Source organism: Protomyctophum parallelum, assembly GCF_964188405.1.
Source record: "Protomyctophum parallelum genome assembly, chromosome: 21".
Taxonomy (NCBI): domain Eukaryota; kingdom Metazoa; phylum Chordata; class Actinopteri; order Myctophiformes; family Myctophidae; genus Protomyctophum; species Protomyctophum parallelum.
In genome coordinates, this window is record NC_139713.1 from 10,923,483 (window position 1) to 10,935,634 (window position 12,152).

The 12,152-nt window shown below is 42.4% G+C and overlaps 1 protein-coding gene across 1 annotated transcript in view; it reads right to left on the bottom strand.

Annotated features, from left to right (window-relative positions):
- Positions 1 to 4,310: 4,310 nt before the first annotated feature.
- The window catches only part of LOC310878666 (leucine-rich repeat-containing protein 75B-like), a gene marked incomplete at both ends in the record, with an annotated part of 37,503 nt that continues 29,661 nt past the window's right edge, over positions 4,311 to 12,152 (bottom strand). The window contains one exon of the mRNA XM_083793036.1: positions 4,311 to 4,848. Within this exon, the coding sequence (XP_083649162.1) occupies positions 4,311 to 4,848 (538 nt within the window). The remainder of the gene's footprint in view (positions 4,849 to 12,152) is intronic.

Genomic DNA, 12,152 nt, shown 5'->3' on the forward strand with positions numbered 1-12,152 from the left:
GTTTACTGACATTTCAAAACACCATCAAAAATGAATGAATAGAAGAGGCTTAGAATCTTTGTTATGCTTTCTACTGGAGATTGTAGATGAATTATTTGTCCTGTGCATCATTCCTACACTGAAATGCTGCAGTGTGCTATATTACTTGTCCACAAAATGATAAGAACTTATCTTTGATTGATTCCTGTATTAGGCTACTAAATGTGAAGTTGCTTTGAACACAAAAGCCATTTGAAAGCCAAAATAACTACATTTAGTTTAGTTTAGTTTATTTGCACATGTAAAATAATAACAATATGGTAAAATAAAATAAAATACAGAAAGCAAATATTTCAAATAGGAAACAAGATTCGTTACATGCATGATGTGCTGGAAGTGCCAAAAAAAACCAAAGGGGCTTATCGAGTGGCCTTCCCATGTAGAAGCTGTAGAAGTTGAGCTTAAATAACAGAAATTAAGATATGAATAATATTGCTAAACCTAAGGATTGTAAATAATAATAATAATAATGAAAGGTTATCTTATAATGGCAACAAGTCAAAAAAAAGAAAGCCAAAAGAACATTTCTATTTTTTTTTATGCATCCATTTGTACTCTCCACTTGTTCACACTCTCAGATTTAAATGAACACAGTTTTCTTTATTTACTGTGCTCACCAACCTTGAGATCCCATGATGAGCACTATAGCCTGCTAGGTTCAGCTTGGATTCATGTTCATAGGCTTTGCAGGGCATATGCTCATTACTTGTATATTTGGTGTCTAATGTAGAAAGATTAAACATTCTGACTGGATGTAACTACTGTATTGAACACTGTAGGCCTATAGGCCTATATACAGTACACCCTTGATCATTGTCACCACAGAGCTGTCTGGCAGAGACATGCTGGGGAATCCTTCATTTGTGCAGCACGGTACTGTTAAAATGGCTTGGATGTGTTATCAGTGTCAGCTACAAATTGGCACAGGATTTCCTGTTATCTGACACTTTTTTTCTTTCAGAGAGGGTCTAATAGGAACTGAAGATGGATGACTCCAACATGCCCACTGTGAGCATGGGAAACGCCTCGCTAGCAGAGCATCTCCTATGGTCAGCAGGATAGTGATATTACTCTACCTCTGGCAGGTCCACACAGCAGTCACTATTCAGTCACACAACACAAACCGTATGCTTCTCAAAGTGGGGTCCGGGGAGCCCCAGGGGTCCTTGAGGCAGTTCCAGGGGGTCCCCATGCAGCTAAATGATAGTTTGGAACCAAATGGGCCCTTATGAGTCTGTAAATCTGAGGGTGTAGAAATAGAACCAGTTAAATTAACATTGATTTTACAATACAAATTGGGGTCTCAGAGATAATGCCATTAAATGGGGGGTCCGTAGCCTATTGCATATCAAACCGAGGCGTCCTTGGAATGGTTGAGAATCACTGCTAGAGCCGTACAAATCTTCTCTTATGAGGGTCCCTGGCATATCTTTTCAAATGGGGGTCCGTGGGCTAATTAGTGTCAATTTGGGGGTCCTTGACATGAAAACGTTTGGGAACCACTGCCGTAGTAGGAGTCTACTGAAAAAGTATACAGATGCGGATATCCTTTCAGTGTTTAGAAACTGAGTAGCTATACAAAATACATACGCTTTAAAAAATATGTGCTTTGTTGTGAAGGCCTTCAAATGAGAATATTGTAGTTTTTGTCCAGAGCTGACATTTTAAGTTTTCAATGAAAAATAATGCAATTTGGATTCCACACAACCACAATAAAAACAAATGCATATGTTTTTGGTATACATTTATTTTGTAAATCTTGAGCACTCGAACATTTCTGTTTAAGTTCCAAAGAGAGCTGTGATGATTACCTACTAAAGTTTGGAGGAAAAAAAGAAATGAAAGTAGGCCTACTGTATATCTGTTGTGTGCATGGTCATGATTGGAATCTGTCTGATTGAGTTTAACCACCTATTCAGGGGGGGGAACAGTCACAGAAAATAGCAGATCTACAAGCTTGATTTTCACCCAACTGATTTGGCATAGAGGGGGAAACGAGTCGGACAGAGAACAGAACCCATGCCGGTCAACTGTTAGTTTACTACGGTTAAAGAGGTTGATTATGGAAAAAGCATGATTTCGATTTTTCGTAAACTGAACCCAAACCAACGCTTGCATGTACACTGTACAGGGACTGAATTGTATCTAAAGTGCACCAGTCCATTTACAAGACCGAAGGGTACAGTATTAATACAGTAATACATGCACACAATCATCATACACTTATGGTCATGCTCATACTCACACAGACACACACAGCATGTCGATTCAGATATATGCACATTTTACAATTAGCATATTTATATACATTATACAATATTGTGGAAACGTGTAGATAATCTGTTCATATGGGTATTTATATCCATTACAATATACTTTACATATGAATACACATTATCCTGTATATTATCATAGAAATGAAGCTTAGCACAGATGGCAAATGACTGTACATGGTGTTTACGTTGCCCACTATCCTGACTAATATAGTATGTTGTAAACATTGTAAACATTTAAAAAGAGGCCTGCATCAGGTGGATGAAGGCCTGCTATGGCCGAAACGTTGCGTTTGTGGTTGTCGGTGTTTTAATAAATGAGACACTGTGGTGCTGAGCCTGTGTGCGGACTTCCCTCTTTCTTAATTGTATCTACTTTTAGTCCAGCACCAGCGAAGTGATGTGCGCAACCTACTCGTTTCTAAACTAGCATTGTAAACATTGGCATCTGGATTGTGTAAATAGAATATTTTTGTATTCTGAAAATTACTAGAATATACTGTAAATGTGCATGTAAACACACGCCTTCGGCCTTACCCCTGGACACTTGAGTTGAGCTTCTGTAAACAGTTTTAAAATAATAAAACGCGTGTGTGTGTGCGTGCGACGTGCGTGCGTGCGTGTGCCTGTGCTGTGTATATTTTGTTGTGTCTGTACGTAATATGTACTGTATATCTGTATGCTACACTCACATTCAAAGGCAGTTTCTCTTTGGAGCTCATTGACACAGAATTAAAAATAGAAATTGGAATACTTTTTTTTTTTTTTTTAAGATATTTTTTTGCGGCTTACGCCTTTTATTGATTTTTGAAGGGACAGACAGTAGGCTGACAGGAAACGGGAGAGAGATGGGGGGATGACATGCAGTAAAGGCCATGTCGGGTCCGGGAGTCGAACCCGCGGCACACTGCGACTGGATTACCAGTCCGGTGCCCAGACCGTTACGCTACGGCCTGGGGAAATTGGAATACTTTTAATTAGTTGGAAAATTAGTCCTTAATAAATGCTTCCGCAGCGCAATTATGTAACCGCGAGACATTTAATTCAAACACACTAGGAAATGCAATTGCTCCTAGTATGATGTTTGTTACTCTACATAGATGAGACACATTTAATAGTAAAAGCATCAAGCCCACGTGGGAGATTTACTTCATTTAAAGTTGAACTTATTCAAATGCTTCACTGAAGTAATTAGTTCAGCACCTTAAACAAACATTACCAGGCGCCCCTTACTTCACACGAGTGTGATTCTTTGAGTTTGTTATTTGAAAGTGAAAGTCTCTCTGCAGTCTGAACATGCAAAGGGACAGAACACGGTTTATGATTTATATATCGGGGTATGTAGTTAGTTACCCTAAGCAACTACTGGCAAGATGAAACATGCTAACGCACTGAACCCACCATTGCCCCCCAAAAAAGCATGAGCATACGCAGTTAAATGCACTTGCCGCTTTATGCGTGACTGTTCTTGCCAATTTAACTTCTGGCCACAGCGGGACGTCTGGTCATTCTATATACAATGTATTTCTATGAGAACGTGCCTGGACAACAAGCAGTTTGGACAAGCTATTTTTCCCACCCAGAGCGGCGAAAAGATCTTCACGCCCGCGAGTGGATCGCCCATGCACTGCCAATGAGAACTGCTGCATTTATTATCATGGAGCAGAAGAAAAGCAGCGTCCGTGTGCTTATATGCTTGCAAGCCAGGTGGGTTTTGTGCGTAACACAAGAGGCTAGACTCAGGATTTCAGGTGAGTAAACAGACAGAGCGCTATAAAGTGTCGGACTCGTCACACTATGTCAGACAACCATGGACATTGGACAATCACCTGTTGCAACAGTGAAGTATCACATTTGTGGACACACTTCCCAGCTCAAAGCCCCAAGCCCCAAGCCCCAGACCCAAGCTCGCAACACATCACGCGGCGATGTGTTGTGAGCTTGTAGATCTGTTATCTTCAGTGTGTGACACTGGCACACGACTAACATAAGTCTAAATCACCCTGCATCCTCCTCCTCATCCCCATCGTGTTCTTCGTCACGCTCTCCATCCTCACACAGGCTGGCCTCCTCGGCGGAGGTCTCCAGGTTATGGATGTAGCTCGCCACAGTCCGCGCCTCGCTGTACTCATAGATGGTGGGAAGGCTGCTACGCAAGCCGAAGCGACGGCGCAAAGCCACCAGCAGCGGCTGGGGTACGGTGAAGATATCCACATTGTTGCCCAGGTCCACCCAGGCTAGGCTGGGAAACTTCCTGTGGTCCTTCACCATGTCGGTCAGGTCCTTCAGAATGGCCATTGTCAGACGGTTGCCGTTCACCGCTAATCGTGTCAGCTTGGGCAGACAGCCGAGGACGGGCAGTAACAGGCGCAGGCCCTCGTCCTGCAGCTCGGTGAAGCTCAGGTCCACGGCGGACACCACATCGCTGCTGCCCTGGATGTAGTACGCCACGTGGTGGAGGTCTCGGCCACACAGGGGCATGCCTGATAGGTTGACCACATCACTGGGCAGCCGCTTCTTCAGAGTGGCTTTTAGGCTGTTGGGGAGACCAGAATAGAAAGACGGATCAATGGATGTTTGTTGTCCTTCCCCGAAGAACAACATGGCTATTTTAGTTAATGAATAAATAAAATAAAGGCTGCCCTACGTGTATTGGTAGTTAGCTTTCCGCCTGAACTAATGATGTGGCTGTGTTTATTGATCTGTGGGGTCCTATATAGACGGACTGTTGATGTTACCCAGTATCACCCCACCGTACACAGAAATGCGATTGATACAAAACATAGAACACAAAACAGAGTGCTACATTCTACCGGTCAGTGGTGGTAGAATTATATACAGCGTAACAGTCACAAACCTATTTTGTATATAAATGTGTACAGGTCTCTGAAGCACCACATTCTGTATCTTAGGACAAATTTCAGAAGCAACACTCTTGCTGTTTTGGGGTGTCATCATAAATAATCATAAAAGTCATGTCAGATGGCCACATGGTCTTCATGTGGACAGACAGACAGACAGTTAGACAGACAGACAGACAGACATCCTGCAGGACAGATAGCATCTTGCAGGAAATGATAAAGCAAAGCTCTTCAAAGTAATAATAATAAACTATTTGTATAGCACTTTATAAGAACAGATTCACAACGTTCTTGAAACTACGCATTTGTTCAAATAAATGGGCAGTGATGTCGTCGTTGTGATGTCTCATTAGATCCCTCAGTGCATAACAGAAATGAGCAATCTAAAGTCAACCTATATTTCTCTATTTATAATACATTTGAAATGTACTGTAGCAAGCAGCTACGTATGTGCAAATATAGTGCAATTATAGACGTGGGGCAGGGATTAAATTAACCACATTAATCCTAGCATGACATTAGGTACAGTTATTCTAAAATAAATTAACATAACCAGGAAAAAATGAAAGAAATAAGCTTGTAAATTGGCAATTTCATCGTAAGCCAATTTTCATCATATATGGGGCCATTAAGACCTGAGCAGATTCTGTCTTCTAAAATCAGACTGGCATGTCTTCTAAAAAACAGTTTTCTGAAAAATGTATATTGCCATCAGTGGTGCTCAAAACCTTTCATGTCAAGGACCCCAAAGATTAAATGCATTTGTGGTTCCAGGGACCCCCATAAGCAAAGATTTTAGTTAAATATGTCCCCTTTAAAAAATGTAGAGAGGAGGAAAAAATGAATAGCCAAAGAATAAAATGACACTGATGCTTTCCCAGTTTTAATGGGTTATTATCTGAAAGCCTGGTGACGCGAGGTTAGAACTTAACTACTGTAGTTAAGACCAAGACCACTTGCCTTTGGCATGTTGGACATCAAATATTCCAGTCTGGCAAACCAACCATAATGAAATGGACAGGTGGAGACCTTTGTTCAAAAACCTTTAACTATAATATGTTTGTTTACATACAGCTATTCTTTGCTTAAGCCTGATTCATACTTCCGTCGTGCTGTTGTTACACACTGAAATTGGCCGATCCTACAAGTCCACAACACGCCACGATGCGGCATGTTGTGAGTTTGTACAGTAGTTCACGTTTGTAGATCACAGTTGTACAACGGTGCATAGCCTACACATTAAGCATAAGTCACAATCCTCTTTGCCTGATGTCCCCTCAGCCAGCCTCCCCTGTATAATATATAAATGGTTAGTCTCTCTGTGTTTCTCCGCCCCCCCCCCCCCCCTTTCTCTTCTAGTCTAGTGTGGGAGCCTCATAAATTGGCAGGCTCATGGTCTTCACATCTGTCACCCTCTATGCTCTGAAGCATCCAGGAAAAGGAAAAGAGTCAAAGACCTGCAGCTAACGGCAGCAGAGATTTGCGAGGTTATTGATTCCTTGAGTAGGCTATAAATTCAGCTGTGTCCCTCCTTTAGAGCCTCATACTTCTCTTTCTTGGTCTCTTTTCCCCCCTCCATTATTACATTTCTCTCACACACTCTGTGTGCCTTTGCTTTGGATTTCTTTGAAACCCACATCTTACCAATGAGACAAAGCAAAGCAAAGCAATGTTCTTTGTTTACCCAGGGAAGTGGACTAAGCTCGAGATGCTTGTTTACAGCAACACCCTGCTCATAGGACATTTCATGGTAGGGGTTCAATGCCTTGCTCAAGGGCACTTCAGCTGTGGTAATTTTAACGTGCCGGTCCGGGGATTCGGAATGGCGACCTTTCGGTATCAAGACCGCTCCGCAAACCGTTCGGCCACCGGCCACCGCCCCACCGGTGTAGATTGGGAAGATGTAGGCTTGGAAATTAATGTGGTTCTATGGGCTTCAAATGTAGACCTGTCGGCCACTGGCCTACTTTGGAACGATGCAAGTTGGGAACCTAGTATGCAATACCCGTTGTCATAGCATCCGTTTTAGTCCGGCAGCTGACAGGCTTCTTTTGTTTAAAGTGGGAAATTTGGTATATAGTCTTTTTTATTGGCCTAAAATATTGTCTATATACATACATTCATAAATCCACTTGCTGACCGGCTGAAAGTATTGTCTGAAGAGTGCAAACTGACTGTGAAAAGTGGACTGGTTAAGTAATCAAATGGCTGTTGTGGTGTGGAACGCGTGTCAGATTTGAAGTTGGTGGGGTAAACGATCTCGAGTTAGGTAGATTACAGACATACACACACAGAGACGTGCCCTTACACGAGGTGCAATCTTTACAACTAGATGTTCAGCGCATTGCATTGTGAGCTTGTAGATCTGCTATTATTGCTAACTGGATTTTCTTTAAACATTTTGCCATATTTTCCGATTTGGATTTTAACACACACACACACACACACACACACACACACACACACGCACACACACACGCACACGCACACGCACACAAGATAAGATGACTTCCTTTCTTTCCCCTCCATTTTCCTCTCCTTTTTTCAAATGTCCCACTTTGAAAACCAGCGGTGCAGGGGAAAGGTCTATACTGTAATGAGACCTAGATCCATATTCACTGCCTGCCTGGTTTGATGGACCAAATACCGCCCACGGGTTCTCTAATCTGGGCACGGTCCCAGGGGCAGAACTACAGTATACAGACGCTGTTCTGATGTCACACTGTATGCTACAGTCCATTACCATCAAATAATAACAACATCAACAAGAAAACATCCTCGCTTCCCCTCTGGTACTGTATGCCTGCCATGCTCGTAAGGCACTGGTGCAAATCGTCTTGGCCCTGCTTAAGATACAAAAGACTTGAAAGGATTCCATCCATATTCTGCCGTCTTAATCATTTCAGAGCCTTCCTGTATCCAACGGCTCTGAAAAGCAAAGCAACGGAGGTAAATCCCTCTATTGGCTTTACCAGGAGCAATTATACAAGAACAGTGGTGGAAGAAGATAAGCACACAGATGTTTCACTTAAGTAAAAGTATAGCAATACCACAATTGAAAATACTCTGTTAAGTAAAATGCATCTGTTAAATTTTTTACTTGAATAAAAGTGCAAAGGTATTGCCATTAAAATATACTTTAAGTATCAAAGTAAAAGCACTATGTCAAACCTTTTCGGAAATAGCCAATCAACAAGCTCACAACCACGATGTCATGTAGAACGGCTATTTTCTTTTGTCAAAAATAAAATATGTGCCTCTACAATCATTCAAGTAAAGTATCGTAAGTAAAAAAACCTCTCAAATAACGTACAAGTAAACCTCAAATTTTTACTTAAGTACAGTACTTGAGAAAATGTAATTCGTTATTTTTTTCCACCATTTCAACGGCAGAGGTAAATCCATCTATTGACTACAACAGTAATGCAATGGTGCAGGAACCTATTGAGGACTGACTCCCCTGTGTCAAACTACTGGACCTGTTAATGTGAGGTTAGCATGGGCTGTCTAATTACTTTTCATACCCTGCCTGTCCTAGGGGAAGTTATTATCCGTTACATATTGAATGATACCCTGGACTCTCACAGTTATAACATTGTCATGTAAATCCCGAAGGTATGACGTTAAATGTTATTATTGGTGTGTGTGTGATGGTGAAATTCATTGTAATGCAAATGGACAAGGTTAAATGTTTGCTTGTTGTGTAGAAAAAACTGCTTTATTTCCCAATAAAACAAACATACAAACATACATGTCAGGAAATTATGGACTTATGGTGTACGTTTAGATTGCGTTTTATTTGATCAGACTAATAAGCTACCCCAATATCCATGTGCAAATATCTAAAGAGATTTACAAGGCTAGAGAACCCCAGTTGTTGTCACAGAAACACCATGAATCTAACTTCTCAGCAATCTCAAAACAGGTCACTTTATTGATCTGAATTTGGCCGCAGATCCCCATCTGAAAAGAGATTTTGTCAGGACCCCCCATTATTAAAAGACTATCAAGATTGTTTGAAAATAGCACATCTACAAGCTCACAACGCGTCGTGTGGTGCGACCCGTTGTGAGCTTCCATTCCATGCCATTCAATGTGGCTGACCACCACAAATGAGCTTGACATCCTGGGTGCCAACATAGACCAGAAGCTGTCTTGGTTCAGAAACACCCGGGCCAGTCAGAAGCTGGCAGCACTGAGGAGAGTGGCCAGTAAACTCACCACCGAGAGCCCCAACCCCAAGGCTACTCTACTCTATGACTACAATCTACAGGTCTGCAGTGTCATGGTGGAGTACGCCGCCTCACTCTCGCTGGATGAGTGCTCCACCTACACAGCTTGGTTTACCAGTGACAATATTCTGAGGAAGGCCCTCAAAAATAATTGGAGTTGACCAGGATACTGCCAGTACACAACTCTACATCGATCACCAGCCTTAGCTCCACAGGAGATACGTACGTACGTTGCTGCCGCTACAGCTCTGTGCAAAATGCACCCCTTGCCACTGCCCACAGTGCCCAGGACATGCTGCCTCCACCATGCAATGCGTCAGATGCTCCGAGGCTCCAATACACGCACATTGGACAGAACCTTTCTCCACACTGCTGTCAGGGTGTGGAACAGCATATACCAAAGCATGTATAGTTGATTCCATAAGGACAGAACCTTTCTCCACACTGCTGTCAGGGTGTGGAACAGCATATACCAGAGCATGTATAGTTGATTCCATAACAGGACAAATGGCCTTCAAGAGAGAGAGAGAGAGAGAGAGAAGCGTATAGATCAGCAATTTTCAAATAGCCAGTATATGCTTTAACTGATTTTATTTTGTATTAATTATATTCACTAATTTAGCTAGGGACCCCCCTAGAACGCCCACAAGGACCCCTGAGGGTCCCCAGACCCCACTTTGAGAACAACTGCCCTATAGCAATCTCTTCAGTCTGCTCATCAATCTCATCTCCAATACAGTCCAGTCCAGCACCCTATATCATCACTCTGAGCTACAGTATAGTTGGCTATGAGATGTAGTGGAGTAATAAGTATACTCAAGTAAAAGTACCTCAAAATTGTACTTAAGTATACAGTAAATGTACTTTCGACCACTTATTTTCTTCTAACGGGGGGTGAAAGTGGAAAAGCAAAAAGTTGTAAAGTGTCCACCCACACAGAATACATGTTCCCCTTCATTTACCCTCATGAATCAGTAATACGCTGTACACTGGAAAACTGGAGGAGACACGGCACTGTGTTAGCAGCAGTGCTTTTCAACCAGTGGCCCGGGGACCAACAGTGGCCTGGGGACCACCAGTGGCCCGGGGACCACCAGTGGTCCTTGTATTGAGGGGGTTCCTCCAGGCCCGGGGACCACCAGTGGTCCTTGTATTGAGGGGTTCCTCCAGGTGGTCCCCTGCAGCAATATGATGGAAAGTTGGTAACCAAATGGACCCTTGGTATACCAACTTGAACATCAATACTACAGGATGGAATTGTGGACAAACCATATCCAACAATAACAAAACATCCCTTAGTTTTGCGTCTGCGAAGCTAAATCTCATCAAATAGTGGTCCGTGGCTCAAATACCGAATACATTATTTTGCTAGAAAAATAACATGAAAACTTAAAATATGGAGATAGGATCAGTTTCTGCCTGACAGCAACGGTATTATTTCTGGTTGAGGACTTCACTCAAATGCTTCGCTGAAGCGTCCCGTTACTAAATGGGAGGTTAGACTGTCCACCCATCTCCCATCATTATACAGCAGCATATTGCGCCTAAGGCTGGCAGTTTGAAACCTCACAACGTAACTGTGAATGTGGAACAGGGACAATTTATTTTAAACTTTTCTGCAGTGATCAACTCAGTAGCCATCTGAAAAGGACCATGGGCTATACCAGGCAGCTGTGTGACTGTGAAAATGTGTGTGTGTGTGTGTGTGTGTGTGTGTGTGTGTGTGTGTGTGTGTGTGTGTGTGTGTGTGTGTGTGTGTGTGTGTGTGTGTGTGTGTGTGTGTGTGTGTGTGTGTGCGTGCGTGCGCGTGCATGTTCTTAATGATATATGTATGGGGTGCAGCAGTTAATCAAAATGATCAATTTATAGTGTTACAACAACACATCTATTTGAATAGGATAATACAATGAGCTTACTCCGTTAAAGAATAATGTATGGCTTAATTAAGTGATTAAGAGTGTCTGTGGGTTTAATAAATATTCCACCAATGAAGGGTATTATCAAGACCAAAATAATAACTACAGTATAAATTGGATCCATTGGCGACCATTGGAACACAAGGTTCTTTTCTTTTACATTTCCTGGAGAAACCAAAACAGCTTTGGACATACAAGGTTTCTGCCAACAGCGACAATATGCAATATGTAAAGTCTCTCGGCTGGGTGGACAGGCTTCGGTAATACAAATTCAAATATTCTCCGGCTGACTACACTAACAGCCGAGCATGCATCGACTGATTTCAGCTGAATGAAATAAAAGGCACTTGAGAAGCAGTGGATGACGTGGAGGTCATTCCCCAGGCCCAGTGGATTGGTCAGATCAATGTCTGCTTCATCAACACTTTGGTCTTCACTTGTTTATTCATTGTATTGATCTGAGCTGTTCTGCCTCCAGGCATCTGTGGATGCGAGGTAGACGGGTTTATCTTAGCAGAAGCCAATGTACATAGGACTACTGTACTAAATTATCTTTGAAGAGAAAGCATGTAAAACTACATGTTCATTTATTTTTGAGTGGTGCAACCACTCCTATAGACAGTTATAGTGTGACCCTGGCTGTGTCCCTGGGTCTGAGCACGGAAATAGCATATTTTCACCACCAAGTGTCACTGTTGCAAAGCCTAACACACCACCAAGTCTCACTGTTGTGTAGCCACACACACACACACGCACAGTACAGTACAGTACAGTACAGTACAGTACAGTACAGTACAGTACAGTACAGTACAGTACAGTACAGTACAGTAC